Source organism: Crotalus tigris, unplaced genomic scaffold (genome assembly GCF_016545835.1).
Source record: "Crotalus tigris isolate CLP2741 ecotype Arizona unplaced genomic scaffold, ASM1654583v1 scf7180000019007.31208882:3723066, whole genome shotgun sequence".
Lineage (NCBI taxonomy): Eukaryota > Metazoa > Chordata > Lepidosauria > Squamata > Viperidae > Crotalus > Crotalus tigris.
In genome coordinates, this window is record NW_024097321.1 from 2,664,243 (window position 1) to 2,683,213 (window position 18,971).

An 18,971-nucleotide genomic window follows, 5' to 3' on the forward strand; every position below is an offset into this window, starting at 1 on the left:
ACAAATGCAAAATTGAGGTGCCTTCTACTGATTTTCTGGGATTCAGAATTGATGCTACTGGGATTCACCCTGCTGAATCCAAACTGAAAGCTATTATGCATGCTCCTAGGCTAAAATCTAAGGCCAAACTACAGGCCTTTCTGGGCCTTCTGAATTTCTACAATTCCTTTCTCCCACATAAGGCTAGTGTAGCTGAGCCTCTTCACAGGCTATTAGACAAACAGGCAGTGTGGCAGTGGTCACAAAAACATGAGGCAAGTTTCAATGAGGTCAAGGCCTTACTCACTTCTAACAGTGTACTCGCAGATTTCAATGAATCCCTTCCTGTGTGCATCGCTTGTGATGCTTCTCCTTATGGGGTAGGAGCTGTACTGAGCCACCTCAGGTCTGATAGAACTCAGGTTCCTGTTGCATATTACTCCAGAACATTGTCTTCTGCCGAGCGTAATTATGCTCATATAGACAGGGAGGCCTTAGCTGTTGTTGCTGGAATTAAAAAATTCCATGATTTTTTATATGGTAGGCATTTCACGGTCTTCACTGACCATAAGCCTTTGCTGGGACTGTTCACCACGCATAAGCAAACCCCCCAAATCATCTCCCCCAGGATGCTCAGGTGGTCTATCTTTTTGTCTGCCTATGATTTTTCCTTACTTCACAAACCTGGGAAGGAAATGGGCCATGCTGATGGCCTCAGCAGATTACCCCTGCCGGTAATTGAAGCTGACCCTGCGCCAGCTATCAATCTTCTTTCTATTCAAGCCTTGCCCGAGTCCCCTCTGAATGCCAGGGATGTAGCCGCTGAATCAGGCACAGATCACACCCTTCACGTGTCCTTTCTTGGGTTTTGTCTGGATGGCCCGAGCACTGTCCTGGTCCTGAGTTTCAGAGTTTCTGGTCTAAAAGGAACGAGTTGTCCACCTCTCAGGGTTGTCTGCTTTGGGGAAGCAGAGTTGTCATTCCCACCTCAATGAGGACTAGGGTCTTAGGTACTCTCCACGAGGGTCATCCTGGCATTGTACGTATGAAGGCGCTTGCGCGCAGCCATTTGTGGTGGCCTGGATTAGATAGAGACATTGAAGCTAAGGTGCATGCATGCCACCTTTGTCAACGCTCGTGCCCTGAAATGCCCCAAGCTCCTGTACATAGATGGGAGGAAACACAGTCTCCATGGTCTAGGGTGTACATTGACTACACTGGGCCCTTTCAGGGTCAATTCTTCTTGGTCCTGGCTTGAGGTTGTACCTGTCTCATCCACCACCACTGCAAAGGCTATTCAGGTACTGAGGGGGATTTTTGCTGCACACGGGCTTCCAGACGTCATCGTGGCTGACAACGGCCCGCAATTCACTTCCTCCGAATTCCAGGCTTTCTTGCAAGCTAACATGATTCGTCATGCCACCTTTGCACCTTTCCACCCGTTTACCAACGGTATGGCTGAACGCATGGTTCGCATCACCAAGGACGCCTTGAAGAAACTGACCTACGGAGACTGGCATCACAGGTTGGCTGACTTCCTCCTTTCTTATCGCACCACACCGTCCACTTTTACAGCTGAACATCGTTGGGGGCGCAAACTGACTACCAAGCTTGACTGGTTGCATCCGGACAGACTGCCTCCTTCTGTTTCACACCCCAGGGCACCTAGGCAACTACTTGTGGGTGCCCCGGTTTGGACTCGTAATTACGGGCCTGGTCATACATGGGTCCCCGCTTCTATATACAGGGTCACAGGTCCTCTGTCTTACGAGGTGTCCCTGGACAACGGTCGTGTCCTGCGTCGACACATCGACCAACTTCGCCCTAGACGGGACCTTCCCGCTGAGACTCCTGGGTCTTTTCCAGGGGGGAGGGGGACCTCTTTGGGCAAAGGGAAGGGCATGGGCTGCTGCCCATTATCAATGAGGAAGCCACAAACGGCTCATCTCAAGATTCCGCATGTGCTCCCAACAGGAAGTCATGGAGCCCAACTAGAACCCAGGCATCAGAGCCTACTCCAGCCAGGGAGTCACCCCGGGGGCATAATCACTACTCACCCACATCACTCAGTACTCCAGACAGGGAGGATACCCAGGAGCATCCCAACAAACCATACCCTGCAAGAGAGCTGGCACACACTCTAGTTGGCCCGACACTACCCCTGTCCCTAGAAGGGGGCAAACACACAGGGAGGTGGTCGAGGAACCAGATCCCGACTACAACACCTCTGATTTCACTCAGGGGACAACTGAGTTTTGGGACAGTATTGAAAACCCCGCAAGCCCGGAAACAGGACGGGAATCATGGAACAGACAACCTCCTGACAGGTCTTGGACGGACCTAGGAGGTTCTACAGAAACGCCCAACAGTGACAGTCACTTAGAGGGGCCAGAGAGCCTACAGCCAGGCAGGACAACCAGGTCAAACAAAGAAAGAAGCCGTGGCCTGACGAGCCCAATGGGCAAGCAAGCAGGCCAGGCATTGGAGCACAGTCCTTGGGAACCACCAAGGTGTAATAGGGGGGACAGGCGCTCATCACCCCTCAGTCAAGGGGTACTTGGCAGGTACCCAGAAGTTAGGAGGTCACAGAGAGCAAGGAAATCTCCTAAGTATTTAGAGGATTTTGTAACTCTATTGGCAAAACAGAGTTAGCAGAGGAAATAGAACACTAAGGTTGATGGAAGAAAAGGGAATACCTGGCATTGGGTAGTATGGCACTACACTCGCAATAGGTTATGTGTTATTATGGCATGGTTAATAGTTTTAGCCCGGGGGGAAGGGGTGTTATGTCCTGAGCCTGTGCAAGCAGGCTCGGGGCATTGCAAACGGTCCTAGCAGGTGCAAGTGCTGGCGCGCCAAAAGTTGCAGATTGACTCGGGAATGGCCTATAAAAGAGGCTGGGAGTTTTGGGCATTGCCGGTGTCTTCTAACCTGTAAGCTGAACTAAGAATAAAGAAGTTCCTGAGAACTACAACTGCTTCTCGTGTCTTGCCATTTCGCGAGGGACGCAACAGAGACCCTGTGCTAGTTGGGCAGAGAAATAAAAGGTAAATTAGACTCAATGCAAGGAAATAAATAGAACCACATTCAATTCCTCGTAGAATGTTTTTACCTATATCTATAAGATATAGCTTCTTGGAAATTCCCAAACTTAATCAGGGCTCCATTCTTTTCCAGTTTCTCTCCGGCTAGAGTTCTGTCACCAGTTTTAAAGGGGCTGAGGTGTCTGACTCTTTCTGTATTATTTTCCTCTGTGTCTCACCGGCGTCAGAATGACTGGTAACCTATAGTATTATGAATGTGTAGCAAACAAGTACATTCCCATTAGGACCCAGTTAAAGATGCTGGAGGATCTGTTTAAAGAATAAGAGAGCTGGTACCGAAGAAGTAGGTGGGGCCAGCCAGCACAAAAATGAAATCTGATTTAATTTAATTTCAGTTTAAGTTTAGTTAAAATAATGTGACAAAATATGATTACTACCTGTGTATTTAATAAGACACATAGCTAAACTCATTTGCAAAACAAACAAACAAAAAGGAATTTTAGAGATTTGGTCAGCTTTTTGGCATTCCTGAACTAAAGCTAGGGGTAGTAGTATAATAGCTGACAATTATCCAATAACTGAATCACATTCTGCCAATAGAATATAAACCTGGACAAGTTCCGCCTTTTTATATTCACAAGAATAAGAAACATGTTAATATTATTTTGAGAGATACGTGTACAATGCTAAATATTTGATATGGCAAAAAAAAAAGAGTCAGCGACCCGGAAACCATTTCCACTACTAATGAGAATGTGCTTGATTTTTCTATAATAAAATTATAGGATGTACTTGGATATTCAAATAAAATGTTTGTAAGTGAAAAACTGAGTTCCTGACTTCCAAAGAGAGAGATTCATAATATGAAATTATGCATTACACAACTTCTGTTCTTTTCTCATTTCCTCTTCATTGTATACTTAACTTTCTAACATCAATCATGCCTTAATTCTGAATAATCTCATTCATGCCAATATGGTTATTCTACAGAAAATGGTTTATAATTTCAAATCAGTTCCTAAAGATTCAGAGAAGGGCACTTCTGTCATTGTTAACAATGAGATTCTGCATCTGCTTATGTCTGATGATGGTGTGAATGCTAAGTTATTTGTAGGAAGTAATTTAGACAAGCTTTTAAAACATAAAGAAGTATCAATTTGACTTCTTTGGTCTTCTAGGCGATCAGTGAAGTTATAAAGCTACATTTTCAGATCAAATGGCATGAAGGTAAAGCTAACTTCTTCCTTTTATCTGAAACACATTGTGCATTTTGCATAAAAAGAGATAATCTCCAACTTGCAAATTCTTAAGCTCCCTAGAAAACATGGTCACTTGGAGGTATATTTCTCATATATGCAGAACTCCAGATGAATGGTGTTGTTTTTTTTCAGACAGTTCTCTCTCCTTTGATCTCTGTTATTATTTCTTTCTTCAAGTCACATCATTGAAATTCTCCCTGGTTTTTGCTTGAGGATGATGGCCGTGGTTTTCCTATTTATTGTACATCAATTCATGAATCAATATCCATGATGCAATATGAATGCATATTGCTGGAAATAACAAAAGGAAATCCTCTTGATTTCTATGAGAGAGGTGTGGTCAATCAGAATTGCATTGTTTTATGCAAAGCCATTTTATGTGTCTCTAGAGCAGTGGTTCTCAACCTATGGGTCAGGACCCCATTTGGGGTCGAACGACCATTTCACGGGGGTCGCCAAACAAGGCTGTCTGCCATTTTTTTCCCCTTTTCTTTGGCCACGGCCCTGGCACATGGTGATGTATAAGTGGTTGGGGGTCACCACAACATGGGGAACTGTATTATAGGGTCGCGGCATTAGAAAGGTTGAGAACCACTGCTCTAGAGACATAGGCAAAGCATAATTCTCTCTCCCCTCCCTACACACACACACACACACACACACAGAGAGAGAGAGAGAGAGAGAGAGAGAGAGAGAGAGAGAGAGAGAGAGAGAGAACATGAAACTAGGAAACAGCCCTTAATTCCATGTACCTTTTATTAGTTTGCTTATTGTAATTGGCTATTAAATACTTTTTTGAAAGCTACATAAAACAAATTGCACAATGATGTATAAGCAGAGTGAAACTGAGCAATAATAAACCACATTTTATGCCACACCAGTTTTCTACCAGAATTATTAATTTATTTCTTTTTTCAATTTAATGTTGCCTCTAGAAGATTAGGAGCCTGAAGTTCACTTCTTCATGGGAGGAAGCAGACAACTGTTAATAAGAAGAGCAGATGTATTAAACAGATAATGAGTTTGTGAAAACAAAGGCTTCTCTGGAATATACACCTATTTTTTTTTACCACTTTTAAAAAGAACAATGCATTGCAAATGCTTCACTAACGAATGAAGGATGTAAATCTTCATAACTCTTTTCCCTGCTGGACAACACTGGATTCTCTGTCTTGTGATTGTCAGAAGAGAAGATGTCCCAAGAATTTAACCTTAACTTACTTAAGGAACTGGAGCAAGAAATTGTTCTAAATGTCCTTTGCCGTGACGAGATGTTGAGAAAACTGGAGGAAGAAAGAGTAAGGTATGTATGTTCTATCTTGGAATGCAGGCGCTGTTGTTTTCTGAGCTGTGAAAGCTAATGTACTGTTCAAAATATATAATACAGTATCTTTTGAGAACCAAACAAAATGGTACATTAAAATGTACTAGTGTCCAAGCTTCTGTGGCACGATAGCAGAAAAACACCCTCTAGCGTTGAAATTTTGAATGAAATAATTTGTAGGAAGAAACCTAAGTAGTTTCATAGATTAATTAAAAAAACCTGGTGATTTGCTTAAACTGCTGCAAAAAAAGTCATAAAAACAGATCAGTCAAGTGCCCAGCCTATTTTATGTCCATCACAATTTATGATCATCGGCATGCTCCATTATTGTCCTTAGATGAGGACTGTGTACCATTTGTTTCCAACTCCTATAGTTCACTTATTGTAATAAAAATGCTAGCTGATGACTTAGTAACTTCTAATTAGATCAGATAAAACCATCAGAGTAAAACTGGTTTCTGTTTGATCAATTTCCTCTTCCCTAAAGACAGAACCAGTCGATCTGCCAATCTACAGATAACTGGTTCTTTTTCTTCCCCTTTTGTGTAGATTGTTGGATTTACAGGCTCTGCAGCAGTTTGAAGTGGGACAGTGGTTTGTGTACCTTCTCAACATTTCAAATGGGCAGAAGCAGAGATATTCACAGATCAAGTTCAAAGTATTTTTGTGGGCTTGGGGAGTGAAACTGGTGGTTGGGTTGAAGTGCCATCATTCATTGCCTGTGGAGTCAGCTTGGTAACTTTAAGAATTTTGGAAAAAGTAGGCTTTTGATGCTTCCATGCTGATTTTCAACATAATATTCCAAAGCAGTTTACAGTATCAGAAATTTAAATGTTAAGAAAGCATATCATTTAATAAAGCAACAGTAGTAACTAGCCATCAATCTTTAAAACATTAAAACAATTCCATGTTCAAAACCAGTCACTTTTTAAAAATCCATTAAATTCATAAGCCTCCTTAACTAATGATGAATAGATACTGTACTGGACAAGCATATTCTTGAAGGCAAAGTTGCACAAATAATGGGATACTAATAAAAACGTTCTATAACTCATACTAATAGTAAGATAGATCTTAATGTTTGTGAAATGTTACATGCTTGCAGGTAGTTCTTCACTATGGTTGGTTTGGTTTACTACACATATCAGCCCCAAATCATAGAAAACTCCTAACTGATCTTTCAGAAGAACTGAGACCCCATTTAGAACAGAGTAAACAGGTTCATTCAGATTTATCAGCTTTCCCACCAATTAAACTTTCAATTAATTCTCCCTCAACAAAATAGTTTTTAGAGAATGTTAGAGTTTCATGGTTTCTCAAGGATCAATAGACAAAAATGCATGATAGAACTTGTTTCTGCATTGATGAGGCTAGCTGAGCCATTCTTGACTTGCACAAGAATAGTACCAAGATTTTACATTAGGATCATGTTGCAGAAATGGGAGGGGTGGTCAGGCCCAAGTTTAGAAAGACGGTTTAGTAGTTTTAAAAGGTGACATTGTTAGTGTCACTGACACAATTAACATGAATTTGGGCAAACTCTGGGATACAGAGAAGAACAGGGAGCCTGGCGTGCTATGATCCATGGGGTCACGAAGAGCCGGATATGACTTTGCAACTGAACAACAAATACAAATCTTGAGTATTTCAAAGAGTTAGACACTCTAGAGTTTTGCCCTTCAAACTCCCCTTCTTAAACTGGCAAAACTGCTAGAGCAGGACTCCAAATTTGTCCCTAACCATTCTGGGAGGTTTAGGCTCTATATAAGGAATGCTGTCAAATTGCACTTTTTCAGATCCTTTGGAGCCCAATCCATTTTATTTAGGGATGTAAGAGGGGTTATAAAACAGAATAGAATTTTCAATGCCTCATATGTGAAAGCCATTGAGAAATATATAAATAATCTAAGAATGGGAGCAGATTGCCAGATTATCAGCCAGGACAAGTCAGAACCTGCCTAATGTCAAGTCATTCAGATCAGTCAAGCCATGCAGCTCAAGAATCTATTTTTCATGAGAATCTGTAGGTTGACACCCTTTCTTGGTCTTTTTGTGCCCTGAACACATAAGAACCAAATTAAAATAGATCCGACTACTCAGAATCATCCAAAATGGCTTGGAATTAGGATGCTATCATCTTCTCCAAAACTTTGTTCAAGAATGGGCTATTAAATATTCTGGGGTATTTGACATTTTTCACTGGAGGTTTAGTAAAAGGATTCATCTCCATGGAAGTCAGAATATCACAATTCACAGCTACAGCTTAATAATATTTAGATGACTTAGAATTTGTAGTGCTGGCAAATGTGTGAATATTTTTATTTCTTTCTGGTCAACTACAGGAAACTGAAAACCCAACTGCAGCAACTTTGGCGTAAAGGAACAAAAAGTGCCAGCTATGGATCTCAGAAACGGTCTTGTGCCCGTTGTCAGAAGTCGTTTGGAATCCTATTCGATAGAGGAGCAGTGTGCAAAGGATGCAGCCATTATATATGCTCTCAATGTCGCGTTACTCTAAATGCCTTTCTGTGGAAATGCACTGTCTGCTGTGCTTCTGAGTACGAACCTACCTTACTTTAATACAGGGGTCTTCAGACTTGGCCCTTTTATGACTTGTGGACTTCAACGCTCAGAATTCTTCAGCCAGCATGGCTGGATGAGGAATTCTGGCACGCTGGTTTAATAGATGAATTTTTCACACTTAGGACTGTTGCAGCATCCCCACGGTCATGTGATTTACATTTGGACGCTTGACAAGTACTCACATTTATGATGGTTGTAGTGTCCCAGGGTCATGTTATCTCCCTTTTGCAACCTTCTGACAAGCAAAGTCAACTGGGAAACCAGGTGCACTTAACAACCGGGTTACTAATTTAGGAATTGCAGAGATTCACTTAACAAATGTGGTGAGAAAAGTTGTAAAATGGGGCAAAACTCACTTAACAAATTTCTTACTTAGCAACATAAATTTTGGACTCAATTGTGGTCATAAGTTAATGGCCACCTGTGTATATTTGACAGTGGGAACCTCTATTTGGGGAATCAGATTTATAGGAATTTGCAAATAGCCAGCCGCTGAAAATGGCAGAAGGGCTTGAGAAAGTGTAAGTCTGCCATTTCAGAAGGAAGACTGGAAAAACCGTTTCCTGTGGAAGAAATATAAAAGGGCTGAGAGTGAGTATATGTATGAGCTGATTTTCAGGAAAAACTACTTTTGTTTCATTTATTGATAAAATTGTTATAGAGCTGGGATGTTGGTGTTTGATGGTGTTTGAATGGAGTTTCAAAAATAAATGGCAGCTATAGGGACTCTGGATATGAATTAGCGTAGGATTTGAAAAGAAGGGGGTTTTATATGCTTGCGCAAAATCACAGAATACATAACTGATTATGCAAGAGCTGATGTTCCACTGCTCTTGATTACCATGATGGAACTGATTTGGTTTGATCTTTTAAAAAAATAATTAGCCCATTTATGTCTCCAAAAATCCTCCTTGAAAAAGGCATGTATAAAATTCAAATAAATACTTATTTTGTTTTTTGCAGGGCTATTAAAGTGAAAACAGGTGAATGGTTCTTTGAGGAGCGAGCAAAGAAATTCCCCACTGAAGGTACCAAATAAAAAACAGAAGCATTGAGTCATGCAAGATAAATTGATTACTTTGATAAGTTTCTCTTTCTAATTCATGTTTTATCTTAGCAAAAACAGTCTTCTAGAAAGTAAATCTATGAGTTTGGAAATTTCAGAGTGCAATTTTATTGAGCTATAATAGTAGTAATTGTATTGAATTTTTAAAATTCACCCTGCCTTAGCTATAAATATATGCATTTGTCATAGCTAATAACAACCGTGACTGATGGAAATATGGAAGTATTCACTGCTTATGTAAAAGATAAACCCAAGAAAACCAGCATTGTCCACTGGTGAAGATGCTGTCACCAGATTGGAGAGACCCAGATTAGATTCCCTGACCTATTCAGCCACAGATCTCCCTGGCCAGATTTCCCTTGCAGGCCAATGTAGCCCATGAGTTGCTGCTGTGAGGGTAGAATATATGCCACCTGTACCTCTCAGAAAAATGGTGGGGCAGAAATAAAAAAATAAGTGAGGTATCATTAAAATTAAGGAACTTGTTTATTTGCTGCTGACCAGGAGATCAATTTCCCATTGACTTTCTGCAATAGAAGAAGCAAAAGGTGACCAAGTGTTGTGCCAAGGAAGTTATGATTGCCTCTCATTAGCCACATGGCCTCCTTCATAGAAAGTATATTCTTGGAGAGTTATTCCCACACTGCTTTCATTGAGTGCAAGACATTTGCTGAAGGATTTCCTTACCAGGGTGCACTTTTCTCTGGTGGCAAATTCTACCTGGGCAGTAGGGCACAATATTTTCCAAAACACAGAACAATGATAATCTTGCAGGATCCAGTCTGGGCTGGTTACCAGGACCAGAAGTTTAGTCTTCCGAGCTTTTGGATTTGTGTTGGAAAATTCTCTCTCTCCAGAATGTGTGTTTTGGGCTATTCTATGCATAGTATTTATGTGGAGCCTGGTTGTGTGTGGCTTTTTAGTTGTTGAAGTTGTAATTAATAACCAGTCATCAACACCCCAATCAACAACTAAAAAACCACACACAACCAGGCACTACATAAATACGATAGATAGAATAACCCAAGGCACATATTCTGGCAGAGAGTAGTTCCCTGATGATGGGTTCCAGCACAAATCTGAAAGCTTGGAAGACTAAACCTCTGGTCCCAGTGGCTGACCCAGACTGGATCCTGCAACATTATCCTGGGACGTGTATATTTGCTTTCATTCATAATGATAGCCTTGTTGGTTCATGGGTGGAAAAACACAACATTCATACAAAGGGATCTTTTTTTTTTTTTTTTTTAACATGCTGAGAATTCAAATCCCTCCAGTCCCTAAATAGTGTCAGATGAAAGAAATCAGGAACCAAAATAGAGTTCAAATGTACTACAAGTTTAGTTCATGCTACTTATGCACAAGAATCTGATCTACCAATGGTCAAGGCAAATTGATGCCAGGTAAGAGTTAATGGACTTCAAGAGGGGCCCGACTTAGAGACTCCAAACTGATAATGTGTTTGACCTTGACCTCAGGCTCACACTGGTCATCTCCTACAGTAATATTACAATGAATTGATATATTTTTTAAATTTAGCATATCACATAAGTTTACTCTCTGCCTTTCCTCTGCGTTGTTTTCTAAGTCATCTTTAATTTTGCTCTTTGTGAGGCTAGATGCTTATGTGCTTTGCCTGTGACAGGAGACAGATAGGGGATACATGTCGTTTGTGTTTTCAGAAATGAAATTTTTGAGTTTTGAAATTTTTAAGAAGAGGCTAGCTAGACAGTCACTTGTCTAAGACGGTATAGGTTCTCCTGCTTGAGCAGGGGGCTGGACTAGAAGACCTCCAAGGTCCCTTCCAGCTCTATTCTAAAAGTGTGAACATGACTTTAAACAGCAGACTTTATTGACTCAAGTTGCTTTAAAACACTTTAAATTTGCTTGCTTTTGTCTGAGAGTTGTGGAGAATGTAAAGGCTTGCACAATATTTGTGCCATTGTGGTTGGCCCATGTTCTGCTTAAATATGGATGTGGGTTGTTTTTCTTCAAGGGAATCATACCCTTCCTTTTTTAAAAAAAGCTATTGTGAGAATTTTCTTAAGTGGAAATTTCTATACACACTCGTCAAAGCTGCCTATACCAAATATCAGTGCTTAATTGGCTTCCCCCCCACTACCACCATTAATTCCAGAGCATTTCTCTTGGAGAAATACTGGAAAATAGAAGTCAAATTGAGTTCTGTTCTAGTTGCAAAAAAGCAGAATTTATCCCAAGGTATTGCTAGTGTTGAGACATAGAAGGTGATGAGAAACGGTTGCATATGTTTTTAGTGTATGTTTTTTTTTAATGATAGAAAAGGGAAGAAAGGAAATGCAGTTTAAAGGTGGCACAAGAAAAAGAGGAAATCATGAAAACAAATTAGTTCTATTACTATTTTTTTAAAAAATAATAGGGAAATAATCTATAGGTGAATTTTAATTACATTGCAAATGCATACTGTATGTTAAACAGTGTTTATAGGATATATAATATCCTATAAATATATAATTGATTGGGTGGGAGCTTGGCTGTGTTCTGATTGGGTGGAGGTGTGTTCTGATTGGTACACATTGGTACACAGCCAAGCTCCCATCCAATCAGTTCATACCCCCACTGGCAGTTAAAAGGAAGAAACAGCTAAGACCACACATTGCTCCTCGAAGCATGAAGCTGAAAATACCAGCCTGAAGATGACGAATGGGACTTTGTCGAAACGTTGCCAAGACACTTCCAATTTTACACCCTAATAACCAAAGACCTCCATACAAACACCCGCGAAAACCTCAGAACACACACACACACACACACATATATATGATTAGAAATATGAGTAAAAATTCGACTTTTGGGCATGTCCATATTGCTAAAATAACGATCACCAAGAGAATGGATAAGAAAATAGAATTTAATCAACCTAGCTTTCGTCGATAACTCTCAACATCATCAGGGTTAAAAGGCAAACGCTAAGAGGAAACCTATATATGATTGCTAAACGCCTGTTTCCGGCTCCTGGAGCACGTCACTGACCCCAGCTGATCAAATTGCGTTCTAAATGCACCCCTTTTGTCAGTGCGTGTTCCTTTCCCGTTCCTTTCCTGCACTCCATCGCGCACCATTCCACCATTAACCCTAGGGTTGGATGAGGTCGGAATCCCCCCTCCTCCCTTGTGTGCAATTCCTCCATTACTTCGCATATCCCTCATTCTATAGGGGGGGAGGGGGTGTTCAAGTCTCTATTAATACCCCCATATGCCCCAATCCCTTCCTGATCTGCCCTACTTTTTCTTTGGGACTGCAATGTGAGTCTCTCACCCCACCCACATAATGTATTCTGAGGTTTTTGCGGGTGTTTGTATGTAGATCTTTGGTTATTCAGGTTTTCTCCCGTGTAAAATTGGAAGTGTCTTGACGATGTTTCGACAAAGTCCCATTTGTCATCTTCAGGCTGGTGTTTTCGGCTTCGTGCTTCTAGAAGCTGTATAATTATAAGCTTCTAGGAGCTATATAATCTAGCTATATAATTAAAGTAAAACCCCTAAAAGAAGTCAGTATTATTTTTATTTGTAAAGGTACTGTCTTATCCCATTTTGACATAATGTCACGCTCCTGATATCATTGTCCACCTGGATGATATTTGGATGCCTCAGATTGCTTCTTTCTTCTCTTCAGCAGGTCTTGCTAGACTTTTGGATGGGTGTGAGTGTAATGGGAAAACTCCCAGGAAAGTCCAGTTATGTATGTGTCAAAAAATGTCTTCCAGAACATTGGTTTTTCAACTAGATTACTTTATATCAATCTTTTCTCCACCTCAAGATATACAGGTTGTTTCTTGGCCAGATGATTGGGAATTATGTAATATCAAATTTTATAAAATAAAGAGGGAATCAACTTGGGGAAGATAACGTTTCCTATACTGATGGCTTAAAAAGGAGAAAACTGAATTTTTGAATAGAGAAATTTGGTAATCAAGATAACGTTTCCTATACTGATGGCTTAAAAAGGAGAAAACTGAATTTTTGAATAGAGAAATTTGGTAATCAAGAACAATGATTTGTTCTTTCATCAGAACAAAGATGTTGACTTTCACAACTGTCTAAATGTGCAAGGTGACTCATATAATTCCATGTTTTTCTAGAAAAATATTGGACTCCTAGCAGTTTTCAGTGCAAATTATTGATCACTGAATTTATGAATGAATTCATAAATTATTTTATGAATTCAAACAGTGCCCTCTCTTGGCCCTTTATCATAATGCCAAAGAAATTATTCAGTTTTAATGCAATTGAATGTAATATAATCATTATTACAGTAAAGTTTAAGAAAAACATGTTAAATTATTAAAAGCTCATACTAATCCAGTTCCAAAATGCATGTAATTCAACTCATTTAGTCTTGAATATCACCCAGAATTAGAATTCAAATAAACTCAAATAGTCTTGTAGACACGTTTTAACAAACTGATTTCTCAGTCTTGAAAAATGAAGAAAAATGAATGGGAAATAGTATCGCTTGATAAAAAAAATATCTAAATTATGGAACAGTAATCAGAAACTAAATAAATGTAAAAGCTGGTCCAGAAGTAACCTTCTACCCATGATTGTGCTTATGTCCCATTGAAATTAGATGATTTCAATATGTTTGGCTGCAGATGTATAAAGAGATAAACCTTAGTTACATCTCTCTTGAAACCAAAATAATTTAACAGACTAGTAATTATTAATAATAGCAATAATTATTATCTGTTAATAGCTCTTAGGTTTAGTTTACAGTATTTATTACTGTACAAGGCCAATAAACTTCTGATATACTTGACACAATGTTAAATATAAGGAACTGCAGAAAATAGGATAATAGATCAGTTTCATGTTTTCATGGAAAACTAATCACCTACACTTTCATTTACTGCTTAATCATAAATTAATTTTAAAATGTCAGTACAAATGCCTTTTTATCTATTGTAATGCTTTGTGACATTGGCATGGTATTTCTCACATAATGCAAGAACATTATTTGAAAAACAAGTTACCTATCTGATAGGCATAAATAAATGATCTTTTTAGAAGAGATTTCCAGGCTGCATTTCAACTGACATATGCAACTTGACTAATCATGACAAATATAAGAAAATAAATTCAGTCCAGCAACTAATGCTATCCCCACTAGTAACATGGAAATTTGGTGAGAGTAGAAGTAAAAAGAAAAAGCTTTAATAAAAGGACCTGTTCAACAAATGGACAGATAGCTAGCTCTAAGTATTCATGGCCTAGTCGGGAACATCCCCAAATCCAAAATCAAATTATTGAAAATGGTCTATCACTCTTCGCCATTCCCCAAACTTCTGATAATAACCGCTTCACTTCCAAGGCTCAAAAGGAAATTATGAAATTATTTTATGAATGCCAAATTATTGCTTCATTAAATTAATTATTGACTATTCCAACTTTTCACACAATTGGTTATCTGGCATTTAATCTAACATTTTCATATTAATTGGCCATTTTCTCTTTCACTGAGCTAGAACCTCTTCTTAATTTAATAAACTATATAAATACTATAAATAAAAATACTCTTTATTGCTTCTTAAGTACAGTAACTCATCAGAGCTATGATGATAATAGTAATGATAGAAGGAGAATAGATTTGATGCACATAATGATGAAAATATGCTTCACAATGACCATTTTATGAAATTTCCAAATTCAGATGAACAGAAATCATATGCTGGCCACTACAATAGTTGAAGAAAAGCTCTATAATGTTTACTTATAAATGTGACGGTATTAAATGACACTAGACTAGCTCAAAAGAAACTGGAAAGGATTGTAAAATATTTGGACTGAATAAATGAATTACAGAGACAATGGACTAAACCGGCAACATTTTTCCTCATAATTATTGGAACATTAGGAATTATAACAATGCAGTTGTAAAAACAGCTGACAAAATTGAAAGTATTTGACCTCATTTACAAAAAACAAGTATAGACACATATATTATGGTAATATTTGAACAATTCTTAGGCTTTGGGATAAAACTTGAATTGACCCTAAACTATCAAGGCAGCGTTTTTTCAGAAGAGAAATCATCATCAATCTCATCCTTTATTTGCAGTCTGGCTTGGTTAACAATTAATTTAAGTATTTAAAAAAGCTCCTGTATTTAGCCTTTGGAATGTTAATTCTACTTCCTGTCACAAAAATCCTTTTCTCAACTTTGTAGGTGTGTGAATAGGATCATTTCATTATTTAAAGCTAAGGGTCTGAATTTTTGGGCTGCTTAGTTTGTGAAGTAAATTTGAAAAGCCATTTCTGTTGATTTAACTACTGATCAAACGGATTAAAGCTCTCAGTTCTGGTGAGATCTTTTCCTCCAGTAGCTGTTCTTCTTAGGAACAACAGAACTTGAGTTTTTCTCCATTCATTCTTAAATGTCCAGTTTTTATGACCCTAGTTCTGGTATTACAGGTTAGGTTGATTTATATAGAAGCTCTCTTTGTATATAGATTAAGGAAATCTGCAGTAGCATAGCTACTGCCAGAAGACTAGCATATACACACACTTCCCTGTTTTACTGGGACACATGTTATGAAAGATCACGTGATTAACCAGTGTGAGAAAATAATTTTTATTGTCAGCTTAGCTGATTATGCCAAAGAATTATTTTCTATATTGTTTAATGATTTACCTGATGCAGAATGGTTTTCTTTGTGGACAGATATAAGAACACATTCCAGATGTAATTGTTAATAATCAATGCTTTTATTGCTACACACCATTTATCATTTGCAACATTGATTGAATCACATGGGTTGACTGTGTTTTAGTTGACTATCAATCCGTAGTTTTATAATCAGTGAGATTTTTTTCTAGCACTATTTGTACTGAAAAGTTATCCAACATTTAAATGGTGTTACATAACAAAAGTTGCTTCTTTTCATTTCATCGTCTTGCCTTATTGGTGTTTACTTCTTTTTAATGTTTTTTCTGCTATAATTGAGGTCTCCATAATCCATTACAATACAGGGGGTTGAATAGAAACAGGAAGAGAACATTTTAAACCACAAACATTTTCATATTGGCAATAACAAGTAGTAAAAATGGTTGATAAAAATGGCTACATCTACTAAAAAAAACATTGGCATGCAAGTACAAGTTTATTGCTATCAGTGACCTTGAGTTCTTTTCATTCTTGATAGGTAGATATGAAACTGCTGGAGCAAAACTCTTGAAATCTTATCAGAAATTAAGGTAAGGACAAGGAGGTTGACGTGTCCTACAGACGTTTGATGTAGTACTAAGTGCGTATTATCCCGTGCAGGAAGCCTGTTGAAGCTTCTAGTGAATGTGGGTGGAGTATGCATTTCATTGCCATGGATTCTCTTTACATATAGAACTTGTACAACATCAGCCATAGCAGCCATGTCCAAATATTTACCTGGGGAAATTGTTTCAGTTTTCCTTGTGTTACCTTTCGAGCCACTAAAACACTGCCTTTTATTTCAGTGTGGCAGTCTAGACAAGTGTTTCGGTGTGGCTCTGTAATTATAGCTTTTGCTATGGCCACAACTCCAACAACATTGGGGGTAGGGGAGGGATAAAGGGGCGTCTCTTTAACACTGTGGCCCTTGATACTGTAGGCCAGGGGTAGCTGGCTCAGGAATTCTGGGAGTTGGAGTCATAAAAGAGCCAAGGTTGCCTACCCCTGCTGTAGGCTGTTCTTGCAAAGTTGATAACGGGGATTAAGTTGTAAAGTTTTGTTTTGGTTTCATTGAAAAAGTTAAAGGTTAAAAAGCTTAAAGCTTAAAAATAAATAGCAAGGCCAACAGAAATGCGACTGACAGATCTTAAATAGTATTACCTCTTGAATGTTGAAGGTAAACTGGGGAGTTGGCTTTCAATCACATATTTAGTTTCAACCCTGATATCCTTTTCTACTATTATTTAAGAATCATTTTAATTTGAATTGAAATGCAAATGTTATAATTTAAATGCAATGTCATATTTCACACAGATAAAACAAGCACGTTTTAAATGAGATTTCCGTGGCATTTCATGTCCTAATGTTTCAGTCACAAACATGATCTCAGTGACAAATGTCCTAATTCCATGTTTTAATCACAGAGATGATCTAAGTCAGCGGTTCTCAACCTATGGGTCGCGACCCCATTTGAGGTCGATCGACCATTTTACGGGGGTCGCCAAACAATGCAATCCACCATTTTCCCCCCTCAGGGGGCACCGCCACGCATGCACGCCATGCCTGGGGGCGCCGCCGCACACACATGCGCCACACACGGGGGCGCGCCGCGCATGCATGCACCGTGCATGGGCCGCCGCCGCACATGGGCCGCCGCACATGGGCCGCCGCCGCGTATGCGTGCCACACATGGGCCACCACCGTGTATGCACGCCGCACATGGGGCGCCGCCGCGCATGCGCACCGCACATGGGGCACCGCCGCGCATGCGCGCCGCACATGGGGCACCACCACGCATGTGCGTGGCACGTTCGTGTGACGGGGGTCGCTGTCATACAAACGTTGAGAAACGCTGATCTAAGTGACAAAAGTGACAACCCCCCCCCAAAACCACAGAATCTTTAAATATTCTTTGCAGGCTACATACATGATTTACCACGAGTCTAGTTTTACCAAAGGCAGAATTTTAAACATTTCTGATGGGTCTTACCTCTGAATGATTAAGCTATGTTGTATTCAGGTACAGGTAGATGCAGGTAGATGCTTGACAACTGATTCATATTTATGACAATTGCATTGTCCTGGGGTCATGCTATCACCTTTTGTAACTTCCTGACAAGCAAAGTCAATGGGGAAGCCAGATTCACTTAACAGCTGTGTTAATATTTTAACAACTGCAGTAATTCACTTAACAAATATGGCAAGAAAAGTTGTAAATTGGAGAAAACTCACTTAACAAATTTCTCACTTAACAACATGAATTCTGGGCTCAGTGGTGGTCATAAGCCGAGGACCACCTCTAAATTCACATCATGGGTAGGCAACATTTTAGGCAAGCAGTGGGTGGTTCTATCGCCAAAGCGAGTGAGAAGCAGTAGTAACTTTCAGGCAGTAGAAGCAGTGGTGAGATTCAGCTGGTTCACATCACTTTGGCAGAAACGGTAGCTAATTTTTTGTTGCCCAGGCCCAGAATGGACTTCCGGAAGTGGCATCCACACAGAGAACCGGTTGTTTACACATTTGAATCCCACCACTGAATAGAAGGAAGACACTGAGAAGCTGGGGTATATATTTTTTTGTTATCATTTGGACATCTGATTAGACACTTGAGCAAACAATTTCCATTCAATGGCAAATGTGACTTCGCAAATAGCGAAGTCATATGGATGCCCTCAGATGTTACTAACATGCTGTTATGTCCACAAGGAAGTGTTGTGAGTGCTATTCTTTGTGTTGACTTTAAGAGGATCAAGTTGGGAGAAACTTCAGCATTTTTGAGAAACTGATAATATTAATTTCAAACCACCATGATAATCGGTTCCTTTGCTAATGCCATTGGGGAAACTGTGAGAAGAAATGTTTATCTACCCATGAGTAGATGGACAGATGAACCTATTCCAAAGTAAGGTTCTATGTTCCTATAAATCTTAAGTCAATCTTAGCTTATTTCTTACATCAAGAAGTAGTTCTTGCTCTTTGTTTGAACTGGGAAGTTACTGTAGGCTGAGAAGATTTATCTCCTAAGTTTTACCTTT

At 39.4% G+C, this 18,971-nt stretch overlaps 1 protein-coding gene across 4 annotated transcripts in view; it reads left to right on the plus strand.

Annotated features, from left to right (window-relative positions):
* The window catches only part of SYTL3 (synaptotagmin like 3), a 37,169-nt gene that overhangs the window by 3,728 nt on the left and 14,470 nt on the right, over positions 1-18,971 (plus strand). For 2 of the 4 annotated variants that reach the window (XM_039358216.1, XM_039358218.1), the window contains exons 2-5: positions 5,218-5,585; positions 7,949-8,164; positions 9,153-9,217; positions 16,436-16,487. In XM_039358216.1, the coding sequence (XP_039214150.1) occupies positions 5,476-5,585; positions 7,949-8,164; positions 9,153-9,217; positions 16,436-16,487 (443 nt within the window). In that variant the 5' untranslated portion in view covers positions 5,218-5,475. The remainder of the gene's footprint in view (positions 1-5,217; positions 5,586-7,948; positions 8,165-9,152; positions 9,218-16,435; positions 16,488-18,971) is intronic. The other 2 variants (XM_039358217.1, XM_039358219.1) reach the window with 1 other exon arrangement.